The following is a 16539-nucleotide window of genomic DNA, read 5'->3' as shown; positions in this document are numbered from 1 at the left end:
AAAACAGATTTCATGTTTAGGAGGATTTTTTGAGGCTTCAACATTGTCAAGCAGGTTTCTGGAATGCCTCTGTCTCCTTGGAGGTTTAGGCTGGACACCTGTGTTAACACAACTGAACAAGCAATGTTGTCAGTGCGGGGCAGGGATACCTGGGCGAAAGCTGCTGCAGTCAAGAGCCAGACAATGCTGTAGCAAAATCCGTCCCTTGCGGGATTTGTGAAAGAGGAATTCTTACAGTCTGGAAGAGCATCCCTGCTGAGCAGAAGTGCATTGCCACATGTGTCGCCTCCCAGCAAACCAAGTGTCAGCCAGGAAGAGCTGTGAGTAGCTTTCATCTGGGCAGGCAGCTGAGGAAAGGCTTAAACCCAAACCCAAACCTGTCGCACAGAGCAGGGACCTGGCTTCTGCACCCACTGCTCGTTGGATGCCGCAATCCCCTCATGGATCTGGAGAGGCTCTCGGGCTGAGCTGAGCCTTGGTGCCTGGGGCAGGGAGCACGTCCCAGTCCAGGCTCGTGGGCTGCCAAAGGTTGCCGTGAAAGTAGGTGATGACTTGGGTGAGCAGAGCTGGTCAAAGTGGTCGGGTTGGGATGGTTTTGAGGAGGAACAGAGGGAAGAGGCAACTTGAACATCTGCTGAGCAGCAGCATCCAAAAATAGAGGCGCTGCGAATGCCCTCAACCAGCCTGACATGCTGCTGGCTGTGGGAGAACAGGAGGGAGAGAGTGGGTAGATGTATTCAGGAGCAAATGAGATGAAATGAGTCAGGCTTGGAGAGCGCAATATGCCTGCCCGGAATTCAGGGTACTCTCAAGTGTGCGGCATCATCAGGAGTGATGCAAAAGAGGACTGAAATTAAGAAAAGCCATGAGCCAAAAAAATTTGCAGTCCTTCTTTTTGAAAAGAGGGAGTGTTTAGAGAAAATTCTGAAAACTGCTCTTACTTTAGAGAGCCAATGAGGATGATGTCTCGGCATGAGAGAGGATAATGATAGATCCAGAAATCAATTATGAAGAGGAAGGGATTAAAGTCAAGGGCATGAGTTGTTCTAGTGGATGTCCTCTATTACTAACCCCACTGAATGGTACCAAGTTTCAAGCCAATGTGAGGACGCAGATATTTTAAAATGTTTTAAAGTAGGCTGCAGGGGGTCAAGAGCTCTTGACACCAGTGTTGAGTGCTCCAGCCTGGTAGGCGATGACAGTGGGGCCAGGTTGGGGCATACAAGCCTTCCCAGGTACACTCGAGACCCGTGTGGGGACGCGTGAGGTTTTGCAGATGTGGGCATTGAGCCCCAGCAGTGGGGTGAAGGAAGGAGATGGAAACAGGGTGTCTGCTGCGTGCCACAGGGTGCCCTTCGGGTGACAGCCGTCTGCACGGCTTCTTTCAGGTCACTTGGGTTGAGATCATCAGGGTTGGCTTTGATTCACAATTTTGGTCTCTTGGACACGGAAGCTTATTTTCTTTTTTGAAGACTTAAAGAAAGCCTCACTGCTTCAGGATAAAGTCTCCAATTCCAGCAGCATGAGGATGTTGGGAATAAACCTCTGCAGAATGTCTGTTCTGTATCTGTTTTCTCTGTCCTGTGCTGAAAGTGTATATGGGGGGGGGGGGGGGGGGGGCAGGGGCGTTGTTTTCTTTCAATTTCAAGAGAACCCTGTGCCAGCTCAGATCTTCCTTACAGGAATTTCCTCTAGCATCTCCAAGCTGGCATCTCGATAACTCCTGCTGCGTACAGATGAATAGGTTTGATCTTCCTGTTTTATGCACTGCAGGGCTGTGTCTCTGCATCCCTGCAGGACCGGCACAGGCACAATACCAGGGCAGTCCCAAGGGGGGCAAGAGGAGGGTGTGGTGGTAGAGCTTCTGTCTGGCAGCACATTTGCCTGGCTTCTCTGCCTTGTAAGAGCACACCTTAGTGCATTAAATGGGCATGAACACTGTTAAAGTCTTTCCTCATATGAATATCCTAAGAGATCGCATCAGCACTGGAGGTTCAGGCACCAGTAGCAATCTTTTTAATTATTTTTTTTTTGCCGTTTGGTGACAGAACCGAGACATCTGGTGTGTTCAGTTTAGGTGCAATGCCCCCCGTGACTTCTCCATGCTGCAGTACCTGAAAGCAGTCGTTCCCTTGTCATAACTCATCTGAAAAATCTGCAAGTGAGAGAAATTCTGTGAGTTAATTAAATTTGTCTGTGAATTGTGTGCAAACAGACGAAATGATTTTCTTTATGTGAACTTAGTGCAGGGCAGAAAGAGCAAATTTCCTGCAGCTACCATGGGTTCAGAGTGATCAGCTCAGCCATTCCTGTCTCTTCAGCATGGATCTAGAAAACAGTGAGGCTTTTTGCATCTCTGTCAGCCTAGAGAGATGAGTTTGACATTAATACTAAGACTTCTGTGTGCTTCTGCTGAAGTAATACAGATTCTGTAGGCTAAACAAGAAATTGCTCGGTTCCCAGAACTGGGTAATAATTCTTTTGCGATGGCTTATGGCCACCTTTTTTCACGTTACCTTCCACAAAGCCTGTTAATTGTTGCATTCATTAAAGACTTTTTTCTTCTTCAACCAGGGAGAATGGGGGTGATGATAAAGCACAGATGATAAAACGGTGTGAGGAGACAGCTCCGAAGTAAAGCAGAAAGGAAGCATGAGAAGGGAAGGGTTTGAAACATACAGCTGATCATCAGGGAGCAGAAAATTCTGTCAAACCTGGTGGGAAAAACCATTAAGTATTTGCCTTCCTGTACATAAGCTGCATAAGGGCCCAGAGCATCTCCTGTATGAGGAGAGGCTGAGAGACCTGGGTCTGTTCAGCCTGGAGAAGAGAAGACTGAGAGGTGATCTGATCAATGTTCGTAAATACCTGAAGTGTGGGAGGCAAATGGACGGGGCCAACCTCCTTCCAGTGGTGTGCAGCCATGGGACAAGGGGCGATAGCCAAAAACTGGAACACAGGTTTTACCTGTGTTTGTGAGGAACATCCTATCTACAGCAAGGGTGACAGAGTGCTGGAGAGGGCTGCCCAGAGGTTGTGGAGCCTCCTTCTCTGGAGATATTCCAGACCTGCCTGAGGGCTTTCCTGCCCAACCTCCTGTAGGGAGCCAGCTTTTAGCAGGGGGCTGGACTTGATGATCTCCAGAGGTCCCTTCCAAGCCCTGCAATTCTGTGATCCCAGCTGCTTGTTTTCCTGAAGTGTCTGTTATGCAGGAAAGGATTTATAAAGCATAAGTTACCTTCTGAAATAGACTGGTGCTGGCCTTAGCTACATCCACAGCTGATAAATAGTCTGTGAGGTAGCAGCTGAGGCAAATTCTAAGCCAGACCTGAGCTGGATGTCAGCCAGAAATGAGCCAGTGCCTCAAGGCTGCGCAGGGTGTTGAGGTTTAACCCGGCAGGCAGCTGAGCTTGCTCCCCTGCAGTAAAATTTGGGAGGGGAGTAAAATTTGTGATAGGGGGATAGAGGCACAAAGCAAGTGGTGCACAATACAATTGCTCATCACTAGCCAAGATCCCGAGCAGCAGCAGCCCCCTGGCCAGCCCCCACATATAATTGTCCTGCGTGATGCCCCATGGTATGGGACATCTCTCTGGTGGCTGGGGGCAGCTGTCCTGGCCCTGGCTGTCTCCCAGCCCCTCGCTGGCAGGGTAATGTGAGAAGCTGGGAAGTCCTTGGCATAGTGCAAGCACTGCTCTGCAACAGCTACAGGTCGGTGTGTTATCAGCATTGTTCTCATCCTGAATCCAAAACACTGCACCATACCAGCTGTCATGAGGAAAGTCAGCTCTGTCACAGCCAAAACTAGGACACGGGGACATGAGTTATGATGTGAAGTGACGTGTGGCAGAAATGGAGTAGTGCTACCATAGCTGGCTGCATTGACGCGCCGTCTGCTCGTGGAGATGTCTGCACAATGGGCTTCCCGTGTGAAACGGGGAAAGGTGTGCGGACGCGGATAAATGTGTTTGGGTGCATAAGGAATCATCTGCTAGGAGAAAAATGATGCTCTGTCTTCACATGCTGGTACGTACCCTGGGAAGTATACAGACCACAGACATAGTAATTCAGACAAGTTTGTTAGCCTGCCTGAAACTGGGGCGATGTTTGGGGGTAGACACGTGGCTCATTTCACTAGGTTAGTGCCTAAGTGAGGGGGAGAAGTTGTTTTGAACGGCGCTGGTATGCACCTGTTTTCAAGGTGACCTTGTTTCCTTGTCTAGACACAACCTGAGTGATTCTTTGGTTAAGGTGTGCATATATTGCAGCTTCTCTTCAGGGCTTTCTCATCGTCTTTCATTGCTCCATCTGGCTGTCTGCTGGCAGGGATAAACTAGGTCTGCAGCAAGGACTTCCCTCCTCCTAGGGGAAGAGCAAAGATCAGCGATGAGTAATGTGTTGTGCCAGGGTGGGTGTTTGCTGTTAGAAATACTCTTCTTTGCCATGGGAGGGTATGGCAAATTACTTTCAAGGTAGAGCACGCCACCTGCAAGCTGGGACACTCTGTATGCATGCAAGGCGGAGTACGAATATAAAGCAGCTTTTCTGAACAAAAGCACTAACAACTGGCTTGCAGTGCAGCTTCCTGATATGGATAAGTTTATTTTCTGTCACGGATTAATGCAGTTGCAATATGTGCTTTATTAATATAGGATCCTTGACCTACTTCTGCAAGTATAGCTCAAATAGGAAAAACAAACTTTTGGCCACTCTGCTTATTGGAAGCTGAATGCAGTATCTTAATTCTGATTAAACCAAGAAGACTCGAACTCCGTATTGAAATTTTCAGAACTATAGGATACAAATTTATGGTGTAAAATCTGGCTGGTTTGTTCAAAACAGAAGGCTTATTTGGAGAAACTGATGTGTCAAACTAATTTGAAGCGCTATTTTGTCTTCCAAGATACAGAAGGGAAAGGCAAGTATGCCAACAGCAATAAAACTTGATCTTAAGCATTTGGGGTGGCAGTAATTTTTGAAAACCTAGAAGTTGTCAGCAAGTTAATGGAGTAATTGCAGAAGCAGCAGTAGTCTCTGAAGAGCTGGAAAGAGGATTAAGAGAGGCAGCTCCCAGGTGCAGGGCTCAGGCCACTGTGCTGCGGTTCGAGGTGCAGTTTTTGTGTTTTTACAGTTTTTGTGGAGCTGCTCCTGCAGCTGGCTGGTTCCCATGTTTCTGCTCTAAAAATAAGGTTCCTTGCACAGCTGCTTTCAAATGGCAGCATGCTCGCATTTTCGGACCCATCTCCTGTTTTTCAAGTCTGCTTTGACTCCATCCTCATGTATTTTGTCCCTGCCAGCTTTGTATTACCTACAGATTCAATACTTATACTTTGTTCTTTTTTTCGTAAATGTTTGGGCTTTTACTTTTGAACCATAATATGGAAAATCAGCTTATCTGATTTATTTGCATTTAATGTAACTTAAAATGCACTTTCTTTTCCCCTCAGAGCTTTTTCAAAGTTTATTGAACTGGCTTATCTGAAATACAACAGACTTTCTGCAGTAAGTTCCCTTGTTTAAGGGAAAAAGCTTTTCACTTTGTGGATACTCTGAATGAGTCCTTTTCAGAGGTTGCTAAAGCATTTACTGGGTCCTTCAGTTTCCTGGATGCAGCAGCAAATAGTAAGAAATGCGGCATTGAACTGAGTTAGCAGCCCTTCTCACCACTAACTGTTGTTCTGAGTTCTTTTAAAAACACCTCAAATTTCTAACTGGTAAGAACTTTTAAGGAAAATGACAAAAATGAGAGCCTTGTATCCGCTGCATTACAAATCCAATAATTTTGGAACTGAAGATGAAACTATTTTTAATTCTTCAATTAGTTGCACTGCTGTTTTCTGTGCTTGAAGATTTCAAAAATATTCTCCCACAGTGCTTGCTTCCTCTTTACCTTAAGTCAGGGAGTGCCTGAGGAGTGATCACCTAGCTCTTGCAAAGTTTTTGAAAAACCTGTCTTGAAAAAGTGAGAATGAAAGTTAACTTCTAGATCTCTTACTTTCTGGTGAGAAGACACCTATCACAGTGGTGTCAACAGCTGGTTCCCTTGTCATCATCAGTGCCTTTCTTACAAAGCTGGGCAGGATGGGGAGCTGCAGGAAGCCTTGACAGGTTCGGGATTTGTGTTTGAGTTTGCTCAAATGGTAAGTCATTTTTGGTGATCAGCTTGATATGTTTCTGCCTGCAAGGAGGCGCATTTGTATTTTTCTCCATAACTTGTCGATGTCTTGTTTCATTGGGAGAAATAAGGCTTCACTGAAGGTAGTGGGAGAGCAACAAACAAGTTTTTAAATGTGCTCTTAGGCCAACTTCCATCTTCACATTATCACATCAAAACATTTGGCTGGTCTGTGATTTAATATCCACAGTAATTCATCCAGACTTGTAAAGAAAAAAATTCTGGTTATAGATATTACTAATTGCTAAGGTGATTCCATGGATATACATTCTTTCAGCTGATCAACAGGAAAAAAAAAATCCCCAAAGCTTTGAGAATTAATTGAAAGCATACACAGCAACATTTAGCTACTTCAATATGTGTGGTTGTATTTCTTGACTGGCAGCCTTAGATTGATATTTGCTGTTCTTCCAAAAACTACATCAGGCTACGAGACATCCTCTTCTTCGGTGGGTTGAATCCTCAGTCCGCCACTTACAGTCCTATCAATGCCACGCATACACACCTGCTGTATGTACTGTAAAACCATTAGGCTGAAACGTTCAATCAGTGATGGCTGGTTTTAGAAAATGTAGGTGAATTCACGTTCCTGTGATCTTTTCAGACTGATGGTTACTCTGTAGTAACCTTTGTAATAGTTGAAAGGTAAGGTAGCACGCGCGACCCACGATGATGAATCAGGTAACTTGCTTTATTTTCATTCTTATTGCAACTGCATAAATTGCTCTCTTAAGAATACAGCTACTTGAGGCTTAAGTAAAAGAATAATGTTCGGGTAAATTGTCTTTCTCCTTGTCCAGCTATTGCCCCGAGCTGCTGCTAAACTGTCCAGATGTTAATGATTAAAATACTATTGGAGTCTTCTAGTTTCATGTTAGTACTTTGTGCAAAATGACAGATTTTTAGAAAGACTAGCCAAATTCACAAGTGAAAGAATAAGAAAAAGACTGTTGAGTATCACATCTAAATACCCTTTCTTGTCACTTTTACTTAATATTCCATTAAAAATTCAAGCAAATTTCAAAACAGCTTTTTAGACGTTATGCAGCCTAATTTTATGTTCAGAACAAAGTAATTGGATGGCAGTCATTTTTTGTGCTTCAGGGTTTTATTTGTAAAGCAGCACATTTTTCAAATGTGCTTATGCCAATAAACATTTTAGTGATTCCTCACACTTAAATTTTTCAGCTCTGGTAAAGTGTGTCACATCCTAGGCTAAGTGATTAGCTCAGCCAAGGAAATAAAGTTTTATTATATCTGACTGAGTTTACCAACAACTATTTACGTGTCATGCTTATGCAAATAATCTAGAACTGAGCAAAAGAAAAAGGCTTTTAGCGTCTGTTGGAGTTGAAATTCACCTTTGATATCCTTAGAAGTTTTACAGTTCGTGTGTTGGTGTTTCTTGTAGCTGAATGCTGATTGTGCTTCATGAGGACAGGGTAAATCACAGAGCTGGGTCGTGCACATTGCTTTGCTCTGTTGAGTTAGCCGAGCTTCAGCCTGTTTGGCTGTGCTCAGGCACTTGCATTTAAAGCTCAGTACATGCATAGTAATTCCACTTAATTGGAAGGGACTACTTGCTGCTTGTATGCCTTGCTGAATTAGGTGCCAGACTGCTTGCTGCTTGAGTGCCTTGACGACTGACTGTAGCTTTTCTGGTACAGTTACAACAGCAGCACATAGCCTGTGCTGCTTTTGGAGGGCAAATTATGCCAGATCAGACTTTTTAGTGATGTCACTGAAATCATGCTAAAGCTTTTGAAACGCATTTTCTCATTGAGAAGTAAATCCTACAAAGACTCTTATGACTGTAGCTAATCACAAGCAAAGGAGTGTAGATTGAAGTCTTTACATAAACTTTTTTTTTTCCTTTTAGGTTGTTAAAATTCCCAAAGCTGAAGTCCCAAATGAATTGCATACATTTAACTTCTACGTGTCAAATGTTGGCAAAGATAGCCCTCAGGGAAGCTTTGACTGTGTCCAGCAAACTGTCTCAAGGTAAGTTTTACTTAACATTTTCTTTCATGGCAAATTTAAGTAGATTCTGTGGCTTTATGCTATATGCTCAAACCTTTAACAGAGGCGTGCTCTTAGTGATGAGCTGCAGTTAAAAAAAATAAAAATAAAATACCTAGCAGTAGCCTGATTTTTTGCTCATTATATATAAATACTTGCTTTTACATAGAATTCTTTAGGTTTTGCTTTTAAAGAGAGTAGCCTTTTGATTGCTTTCTCACCTCTCAGAGCTATTTTTAAAAGCATTTGGAGTTCAGTATCATCCAAGCTAGACCAGATCCATTCTCCAACCATATGTAAATATGATTATAGCTGGCAGCCTGCTAGGAGGCCAGCCATGATGGATAGTTGTCTTATTTTAAGAACCACATAACTCAGTGACCTACCCATAGCTGCATGACCACCACGTTTCAGAACCCAAAGGCAATACAGCAGCGCCTTGTCCTGGTTCGTTTGAGTCAAAGTGAACAGTGTTAGGGTCTAGCTAACAGCCCAGCAAGCTCTGTGCTCTCACACCTGGCTTGCCTCAGCCCCTGGAAGAAGGCATTCAGTGTGGTGCTGGTGGGGTCGGGGGTGCAGAACCACTGCCTGTCCCCACGCGTTTGCAGGAAGCTGCCGGCAGAGCCTGTGCTGAGCAGGGAAGCTGATAGCAGACAGCCCTGTGTGCATCTCTGAAAGGGGCTGCTCCTCTTCTGGCCGCAGAAAGGCTCCTGCACTTACCTTGGAAATTGGGGTTTGTCGTGGTGGAGAATTTACCAGCATTATGAATGTGAGCAGATTGAGTAGCTCTCTGCCTAGCAGGAGACCTCCGAACGTCCTCACTTCTTGTGCTAGTTCTCTCCTAGGCAGTGCAGCCTTTCTGTCAACTCGTGCAGCTGGTGGGACTGCTGAGAGCTGAACGCTTCAGCAGTGGACCTGGGGAGCCTGGGGGGGTGCCTTTTGGTGTGCTTTTTTTTTTGTTTTGTTTTTGTTTTCCCCCCTTGTTTACGCTGTGTCTGCAAGGAGCCAGACAGTGGCTGCTGATGCTGGCACAGAGTAAGCAGCAGGGGTGAGTCCTGCTTGCTCTCCCCTCTTCTGTCTGATAAAAGTTGTGTGTGCCTGGTGCGCTGAGGCTGCTGCCAGCTCCTGATTAGAAAACCTGCAAGTGGCCTTCAAGAGGGCCATTGAGGAAGACAGCTCATACTCCTGAGAGAAATTGCTTCAGGGTCCTTGTGCAGGCAAGCCTAATGTGTAGCGGTCCTCAAGTCCAACTCAAGTGTTTCACTGAGCATCTCTGTGGGCCCTTTGTTTGTGAAGGAGCAGCTTCTGTTAAATTGAACTGAATTCATTTTATAAGAAAGATTAAATTTAAGCTGCTTTAGGTCTGAATAACATGCCTAAGTAGTTTTAATGTGGTTCTGCCAATCTATTTTGAAAGCTTGTTTGAATTAGATTTTGAGTTCTTTTGTAGTCAGCTCTCGGTTTGTTGGAGTATTTTATGTAGAATCATTTAAAAATAATAATACAGAAGGGACCTTCTGCTCAAGGCAGGTCTGGCTTCAAAACTTGCTCAAATTCAGAAAATCCATAGCCCAAGGAGGGGAATTGCACTGTGTCTTCTTGGTTAGTGCTTAGCAGCTCCCATAGTATTAGCCTTTTCTCTGAGGTCTGAGCTGTGCCCCATCTCTTCTTCTTTGAAATATATTTGGGACAAGCTGCTATGGGAGCTGTTCCATGCAGATGTCTTGCCCAGTGGGGCCCTTTCTCTTCTTGAACTTTGTTTGGTTGCTGCAATCCGGGGAAGTGACAGCGAGCCACATGCACTGAGCAGCACACAATGCTTCAGTGCTGGTGCTGGTCCTTCTTAGATGAGTCCCTGTGATGGGTAAAGCAAATGGGCAACGGGTAGAGCTTGCACTCTGGGCGGCAAGAGCAATCTCTTTCTATTGTACATATGCTGTTCTGGGAGCAAGAAACAATTCCAAAAATGTAGCTCTGGGCTCCAGTTGGACAGAACCATAGCTGTATCCTGAATATTCTCAGTGGCTTGGCTTTGTCCAGTCTTGTGGCTGTCAGAAACAACCTGGTAAGGTAAGAAGCTAGATGCTGAATGTTGTTGCTCAACCTCTCCTTTTGGAACCTTAACTGGGGAGTTTCAGGGTTGTTCGAAGTGTTTCAGGCTAGATTAGTCTGTCAGCCTCTTTCTGGACAGTGCAAGTGCTCTGCTGCACAAAATACGTGTTCACAGCTGTAATCACTAAGGTTAAATTAAGTTGCTGTTAGGCCGTGGACATGCTCATCTGGATGAGTGTGAGTGCATTTAAACTGATTCAGGGCAAACAAGAAGATGGTTTTGGGGGAAAGCCACTCTTCACCTATTTTGCAGCTTCTGCCAGCAGCTCCGTCAGTGAGATGCTGCTGATGTCTGTGGCTGGTAGAAACACGAGGCACTTGCATCCCAGAGGACTGGGCCCCTTCAGAAACCTGACGTCTGAGCTTTACTGAGGAGATGCCACACCTGCCCTCTCATTTGTTCTGTTGTACAGAGCTTTGTTTGAAGTGTCCCTTATAAAATACAAATCCCCAGAGTTAAACCAACATTGCTGTCAAATGCACAGGGTCAGCAAAAAAAAAAAAAGAGGACAACCTCTGAAGGCAGCAGTTAGTGGTGACAGGTAGCATACAGGCTTTGAGGGGAGGTCTGGCTTTGCTTTCTTGAACCTCAGGGAGACGTGGGCAGTCACGAGCAAGTTGTCGGACTTGGGCGGGCAGAGGAAGCTGGTGACTTTCAAATATGTGCTTAACTAGGTGCTGAGCATTACTCAGAAAGCCTCGAAGGCATAATGTGCAGGTAGCTGTTAGGATGCCCATGTAACTACTTCAGCTCACGTAGTAATTTGAGTAGTTTGCTGTAGTTCTTAGTACAGCCACTCATCCTATCGTGAGCTTGCCCCTCAAAAGTGGTTGTATGAGAACATTGTGATTACATTGACAGGTAACATGGATAAAATTTGGGCGTTGGGCATGCAGAGGTTATTTGAAACATCTATCAGCTAGCTGTCAGAAGTGAAAAACATTTTTCTCTGCCTGTTAACACAGGTGTTTAAGTTTCTAATACAACCATACTTCTGGACTTGAAATAGTGCTTGGGCTCATTTTTTTTTTTTTCAATGTTTTTGTAGTTCTGGAGTCTCACAACTGAGTTGCCTGGGATCTGTACAGAATAAAATTACAGTATGTGCAACAAATGATTCCTATCAGATGACCAGAGAGCGCATGACCCAAGCAGAACTGGAATCACGCAATCGAAGTGCAAAGTTTATTAAGCCTGGTGGACCATATTTAGGTATGGTTGTATTTTGTTTTCTACTAGATGTCTGTAAGTTTTCAGTAACTATTTCCTTTGGCATGCTGTTGGCAAGTCCTAGTTTTAGGTGGCTCACTCTCACGTCGCAGATTTAAAATCTCCTGTTGCTGCGTTCAGAAGTTAGCTTTTTCCAGCCTCCCCAAAGCCTGCCAGCCTTTTCTTCCTTGTTCCCATATTGCTGGGCTGGTTGAAATTTTGACTGTTGAGCTTTTGAGGGTTTTTCACTCCCCATGCACTTACATCCTCTGTTTTAGTAACTAATGTTTTTGTTTTGTAACAGCACTCTTGACTACCTAAATACTGCACTAAACCATCACCTGAATTTGAAATGTTATAAAAAAAAAAGCAACACTGACGAAGCTACCTATACAAATTCATAAGCTTACTGTTTTTTGCATATGCTGATGCTAATTAGATTTATTTTGTCTTCACCATGAATGAGCAACTGTTACCATAAGACTGTTTTTCCATTTAAAAAAAAAAAACAACTCTCAAGACAAATAATGCTGGTTCCTTAAGCAAATTGGCTGCTTAAACAGACCCCAAGCGAAAGCTTTAAGTTAAGGAAATGGGGCCTGAGGATGGGCGGCAGCAGAATGACAGGATTTGGTGGTGCTTCTGTTTCAGGCTGGCACAGGCGAAGCCCAGGTGGGACAGGCTGGGTGCTGCTAGAGCACAGAGGGTGGCTTTCAGCGTGCTTTATAGGGTACAGGTGGGGGTTGTCACTCGTGGTAGCAGGTGGTTATGTTTTTGGCTGATTGTTTTTAAGTGATTCAGAGACACGACTTAAGCAGGTGCTTGGCTGAATGCTACTTCCACTATCTGCTGTGCCAGGAGGCGCGCATCTAAATTGGTTTTACCTTGTCACAACATTTGGAATGCATTCAGGAGACAGCTGGCCAGCTCGTGGTGCTCTGAAAACGTAATCACGTGTGTTTGTGTGGTTGGCTTTGTTCTTGGCAGCCAGGAGGGCAAAGTCCAAGGGCAGAAAGATCATAAAGGTTTGGCCTGCGCTGGAAATACATTTCTACAGTTCCTGGGGACAGCAGTAATCAGCACAGCTATGTACTGGTCTCTCCCCTGTGACTCCAGAAATTTCCTGAATTCCAAGCGTGTCTGACGGAGGAGAGGTGGAGCCTCGGATGTTCTGACACATCCTCGTTGGCCTCTCTCATGTACCAAACGTGACTTGCTTGCTTCAGAAAAATGCCTCACATCCTCTGGCGGATTGCAACATTTTTTTACTACAATAATATCACGTTTTATATTTTTTTTCTGTTCTATAGCAGGTGTTATTTAAAAACTGAGTAGAGAAGTTGAGGGCTGTTTCTGGTAAGCTCAGATCCAGGTTGGGCGCTGTTACTTTTACACTCTGGATGCACTGTTTGCAAGCACTTGCATTGCTCCTCCGGTTGAGAAACATGCTTCTTTGTAGCTTGATCCAAAATGCTGAGCAGGCTTTCTTTTTAAACTTCTCTGGCATGGTCCCAAGAAGTGTTAGGTTCTTGATATACTGTTTTCTGCCAAACTTGATGACATATATATGAGCTTATGTAATAAGAGGGGGGGTAAAGATTTCTGTATAGAATGAGTGACTCAGGTGATGAACACCAATCGCTGGTAGTTTCTTTAGGCAGTGGTGCAATTGTTTCTGTAGACTTGTCTTCCTAGGCACTCTTCAGTGCTTAAGCATAAAACTGGAAAAATAATAAAAGCAGCATCTATCTATATAAATAAATATGTAAATTTTCCTATCACTCACTTACCTGTTTTTATTGTATTGAATAATATTTTAATTCTGAACCTGATGCATCTTTACTCTCTGAATATGCCAGTGGATCTTAAAATGCTAAGTAAATACATTTTTAGAAAAATCAATTTCCTTGGCTACTTTGAACATCCCTGGTAACGCTTTTTCGTTTTATCCTTAATTTAGGAAAAAGAGTACAGATCAGAAAAGCACCACAAAACGTTTCAGATGCTGCGCCTGAGAGGAAGAGGTCGACACCCATAAACCCAGCAAATACGATACGGAAGACTCATGCAAACAATACTGTTTCTCAGCGACCGTATAGGGACAGGGTGATTCACTTACTGGCACTGAAGGCTTACAAGAAACCAGAGTTACTTGCTCGCTTGCAGAGAGATGGTGTCAACCAGAAGGACAAGAATTCCCTTGCAGCTATCCTGCAGCAGGTCAGATCATGGTTGCCAGCATTTTTTTCTCCTGCTGTTCTTTTAATCATAATTTAGGGGTATGTTACTCCCATATTTAAATGAGAAAAATCATAAACACTTTAAATAATCTTCTCCTCATTTCAGTGTTTCAAACGGCACTATGAAGGGTCCTCCAAATGCAAGCCAAAGTGACAGAAGGAAAGACTAAAAGATCTGGGGGGTAGTTTTGCTTTTCTAGGATGGCAGGCAGCAATTCACTTTTTTTTTTTTTTCGCTTTGTTGTTCCTACTGCCTTTTTTCCCCATGCTTTTCTGTTGCTTGGACTGCTGAACCAGCTAATTGAGAGTAACTAACTTTACTTTCTCTCAGTTGCTTGAAATAGATCATCACAGTACTTCATATTTGTTGTGATGAGTTTACGGGGAGAAGTCAGTAGTCAAGTAGGTTAGTGTTCCACGTGCAGTTTGTGGCCTGTATGTGGTATGTTGGCTCCTCTTGTGACCTGTTGTGGACTGCAGTCCGTTGAGGGGTGTCTCAGCTGTCAGTAAATGAGAAAGGCAGTGGTCCTCATTCGAGCAAAGGTTCTCTTTGCTATTGTATGAATTCTGCTTCTGTCATTCCTGCAGGGTTTTTTCTTATGCAGTAGCTTTTCCAGTGCTTCTCTGAGTTAAGTTCTGCTGGTGTTTCTTCATCACGTTCATCAAAATCACCAGTAAACCTACAGTGTTTTACAAGGTGAAACTTGTAAATTCTGTGGTCAAGAGTGACACTAATTTTTCTACTCAAACAGTTCTGAGAAGGCTCATTAGGATATAATAATATGCAGTGGATGCTGACTTTATTTTTTTAATACTACTGGTACCCATAGACTGTGACTGAGTTATGCAAGTATATGCAAGCGTAAGCCAGGAGCATTTTCTGTCTATCTAGGATAGTTTTGAAAACTACTACAGTGAGTAAAATTTAATATTTATGCAGTTGGGGTTGTTCCTACACTGAATTTTAAACACTGGTTGCTCAAATACGTAAAGTATTGTTTCTTTGTTTGCCCAAAGCAGTGGTAGTTTTTGACCTCGAAGATGTGCAATTTAACAAAAGCTGCATTCTTACTATGAATTTAAATAGTTAATTTCATATTTAAGTTGATTTTAAAAGTCCAGAACTTCAGCTCTCTAGACTAAAAAAGAAGTTCTCCTATCCCATTACTTTTGGCAATGTTTACAAGAGACTTTTAGAGTCTGAAGGTACTAGTTCGTATTCAGAAATGATTGTGTTAGCAGCACCATGAAAAACCTTGCTCAAATTTTTCTTGTCTTTGTAGCCAGTTTTAGTGGAATCTAATATCAGGAGCCTAAACTTGCTAAGATCTAACATTCACAGTTTCATTCTCTGAGAATATAGCTTTAATTCAATTTTTTTAACACATGGTTTAGTTTCTGGGTGTCTTGGATACTTTTAATTATTTTTAAGCAGGGGACACTTGCACACAGACACAAATTAGTAGCATTTATTTATAGTGTATTAAAGGATAAAAAAAATAAACTCAGGTCTGAGAATAAGTCAGAAAGTGCATCAGAAAATAAAGCATGCTTAATCCACTAACACATTTAAATCCTTTTTTCTTTGATCATCGGCATTTATAACTTTTAGTAAACGCTGGGGAGAAGAAAATAGTGAAAGCTGCAGAAACTGGTGGTTGTTTTTTACAGAGCGATTGAACGTTTTGTATCAGGCAAATGGACCAATGTTGTTTTTCTTTTCCTCAAAAATTTAGAGGAGGAAGTCTGAAACAGCCCTTTGGGTGGCAGCAGTCCTGAGGTTTTGCTAGTTAACTTTGAGTATACTTTGTGTTTTTCTTAGGGAAGATATTTTAACACCTCACTTGCAGGGGCACATGACTTTCTCACGACAGTGACTTGTTGCAATGAACCCTGTGTCTGCAAGAGGAAGAGTGTTTCTGTGCGTCTCTCCTTGAGCACTAAATCTTGGTTTTAAAATAGAAATTGTTAGATATGGCCGCAGTTACCTTTTTTCATCTGTCTGCCTTTTGTGTGGCAGAATAATCCATCTTTGTAGTAAAAGTGCAGTTATCCTGTAAGCCTGTCCAACAGAAAGCTGTAGTTCCTTGCAGCGTGCAGTCACTGGGGAAAGAAACACCATTCTGTTTACCAGGCAGGAGATGACAAATAAGCTGCTCTTGCTCATTGAGGTGGTGATGGAGATGCTTGCCCAGGAGCAGCCATGCACCACAACTGCAGTGCCGTGGTGTCCTCCTGAAGTGGAACAGCTCTGAGTCTGCACCTGGGGATGTGCATTCTCTGCTCCTTCACAGAAAATAATATTAAAAATCAGGCCTGTCCACATGCTGTACCAGTGAAGACTGGGCAGCTTTGGCATAGCTTGCCGTGGTTCTTAGGTACCTCAAGGGAGGCTGTAGCGAGGTGGGGGTTGGCCTGTTCTCCCACGTGCCTGGTGACAGGACGAGGGGGAATGGGCTAAAGTTGAGCCAGGAGAGTTTTAGGTTAGATGTTAGGAAGAACTTCTTCACTGAAAGGGTTGTGAGGCATTGGAACAGGCTGCCCAGGGAAGTGGTGGAGTCACCATCCCTGGAAGTCTTCAAAAGACGTTTAGATGTAGAGCTTAGGGAAATGGTTTAGTGGGGACTGTTAGTGTTAGGTCCGAGGTTGGACTCGATGATCTTGAGGTCTCTTCCAACCTAGAAATTCTGTGATTCTGTGATTAAACTCAGTGTTACGTTGTGCAGATAAATTTACATGAGCATGTTTCATATATCCAAAATTGACCATGTTTTTGAGGATCA

At 43.6% G+C, this 16539-nt stretch overlaps 1 protein-coding gene across 7 annotated transcripts in view; it reads left to right on the top strand.

Annotated features, from left to right (window-relative positions):
- Positions 1–16539, top strand: part of ELL2 (elongation factor for RNA polymerase II 2) — a 40910-nt gene that overhangs the window by 13074 nt on the left and 11297 nt on the right. For 5 of the 7 annotated variants that reach the window (XM_084503191.1, XM_084503192.1, XM_084503190.1 and 2 more), the window contains 3 exons: positions 8055–8176; positions 11356–11519; positions 13477–13736. In XM_084503191.1, the coding sequence (XP_084359317.1) occupies positions 8055–8176; positions 11356–11519; positions 13477–13736 (546 nt within the window). The remainder of the gene's footprint in view (positions 1–8054; positions 8177–11355; positions 11520–13476; positions 13737–16539) is intronic. The other 2 variants (XM_084503196.1, XM_084503195.1) reach the window with 1 other exon arrangement.

Source organism: Aythya ferina (assembly GCF_964211825.1).
Source record: "Aythya ferina genome assembly, chromosome: Z".
NCBI lineage: Eukaryota > Metazoa > Chordata > Aves > Anseriformes > Anatidae > Aythya > Aythya ferina.
Note: the sequence above shows the minus strand (reverse complement) of the source record. Positions and strands in the feature narration are given on the sequence as shown.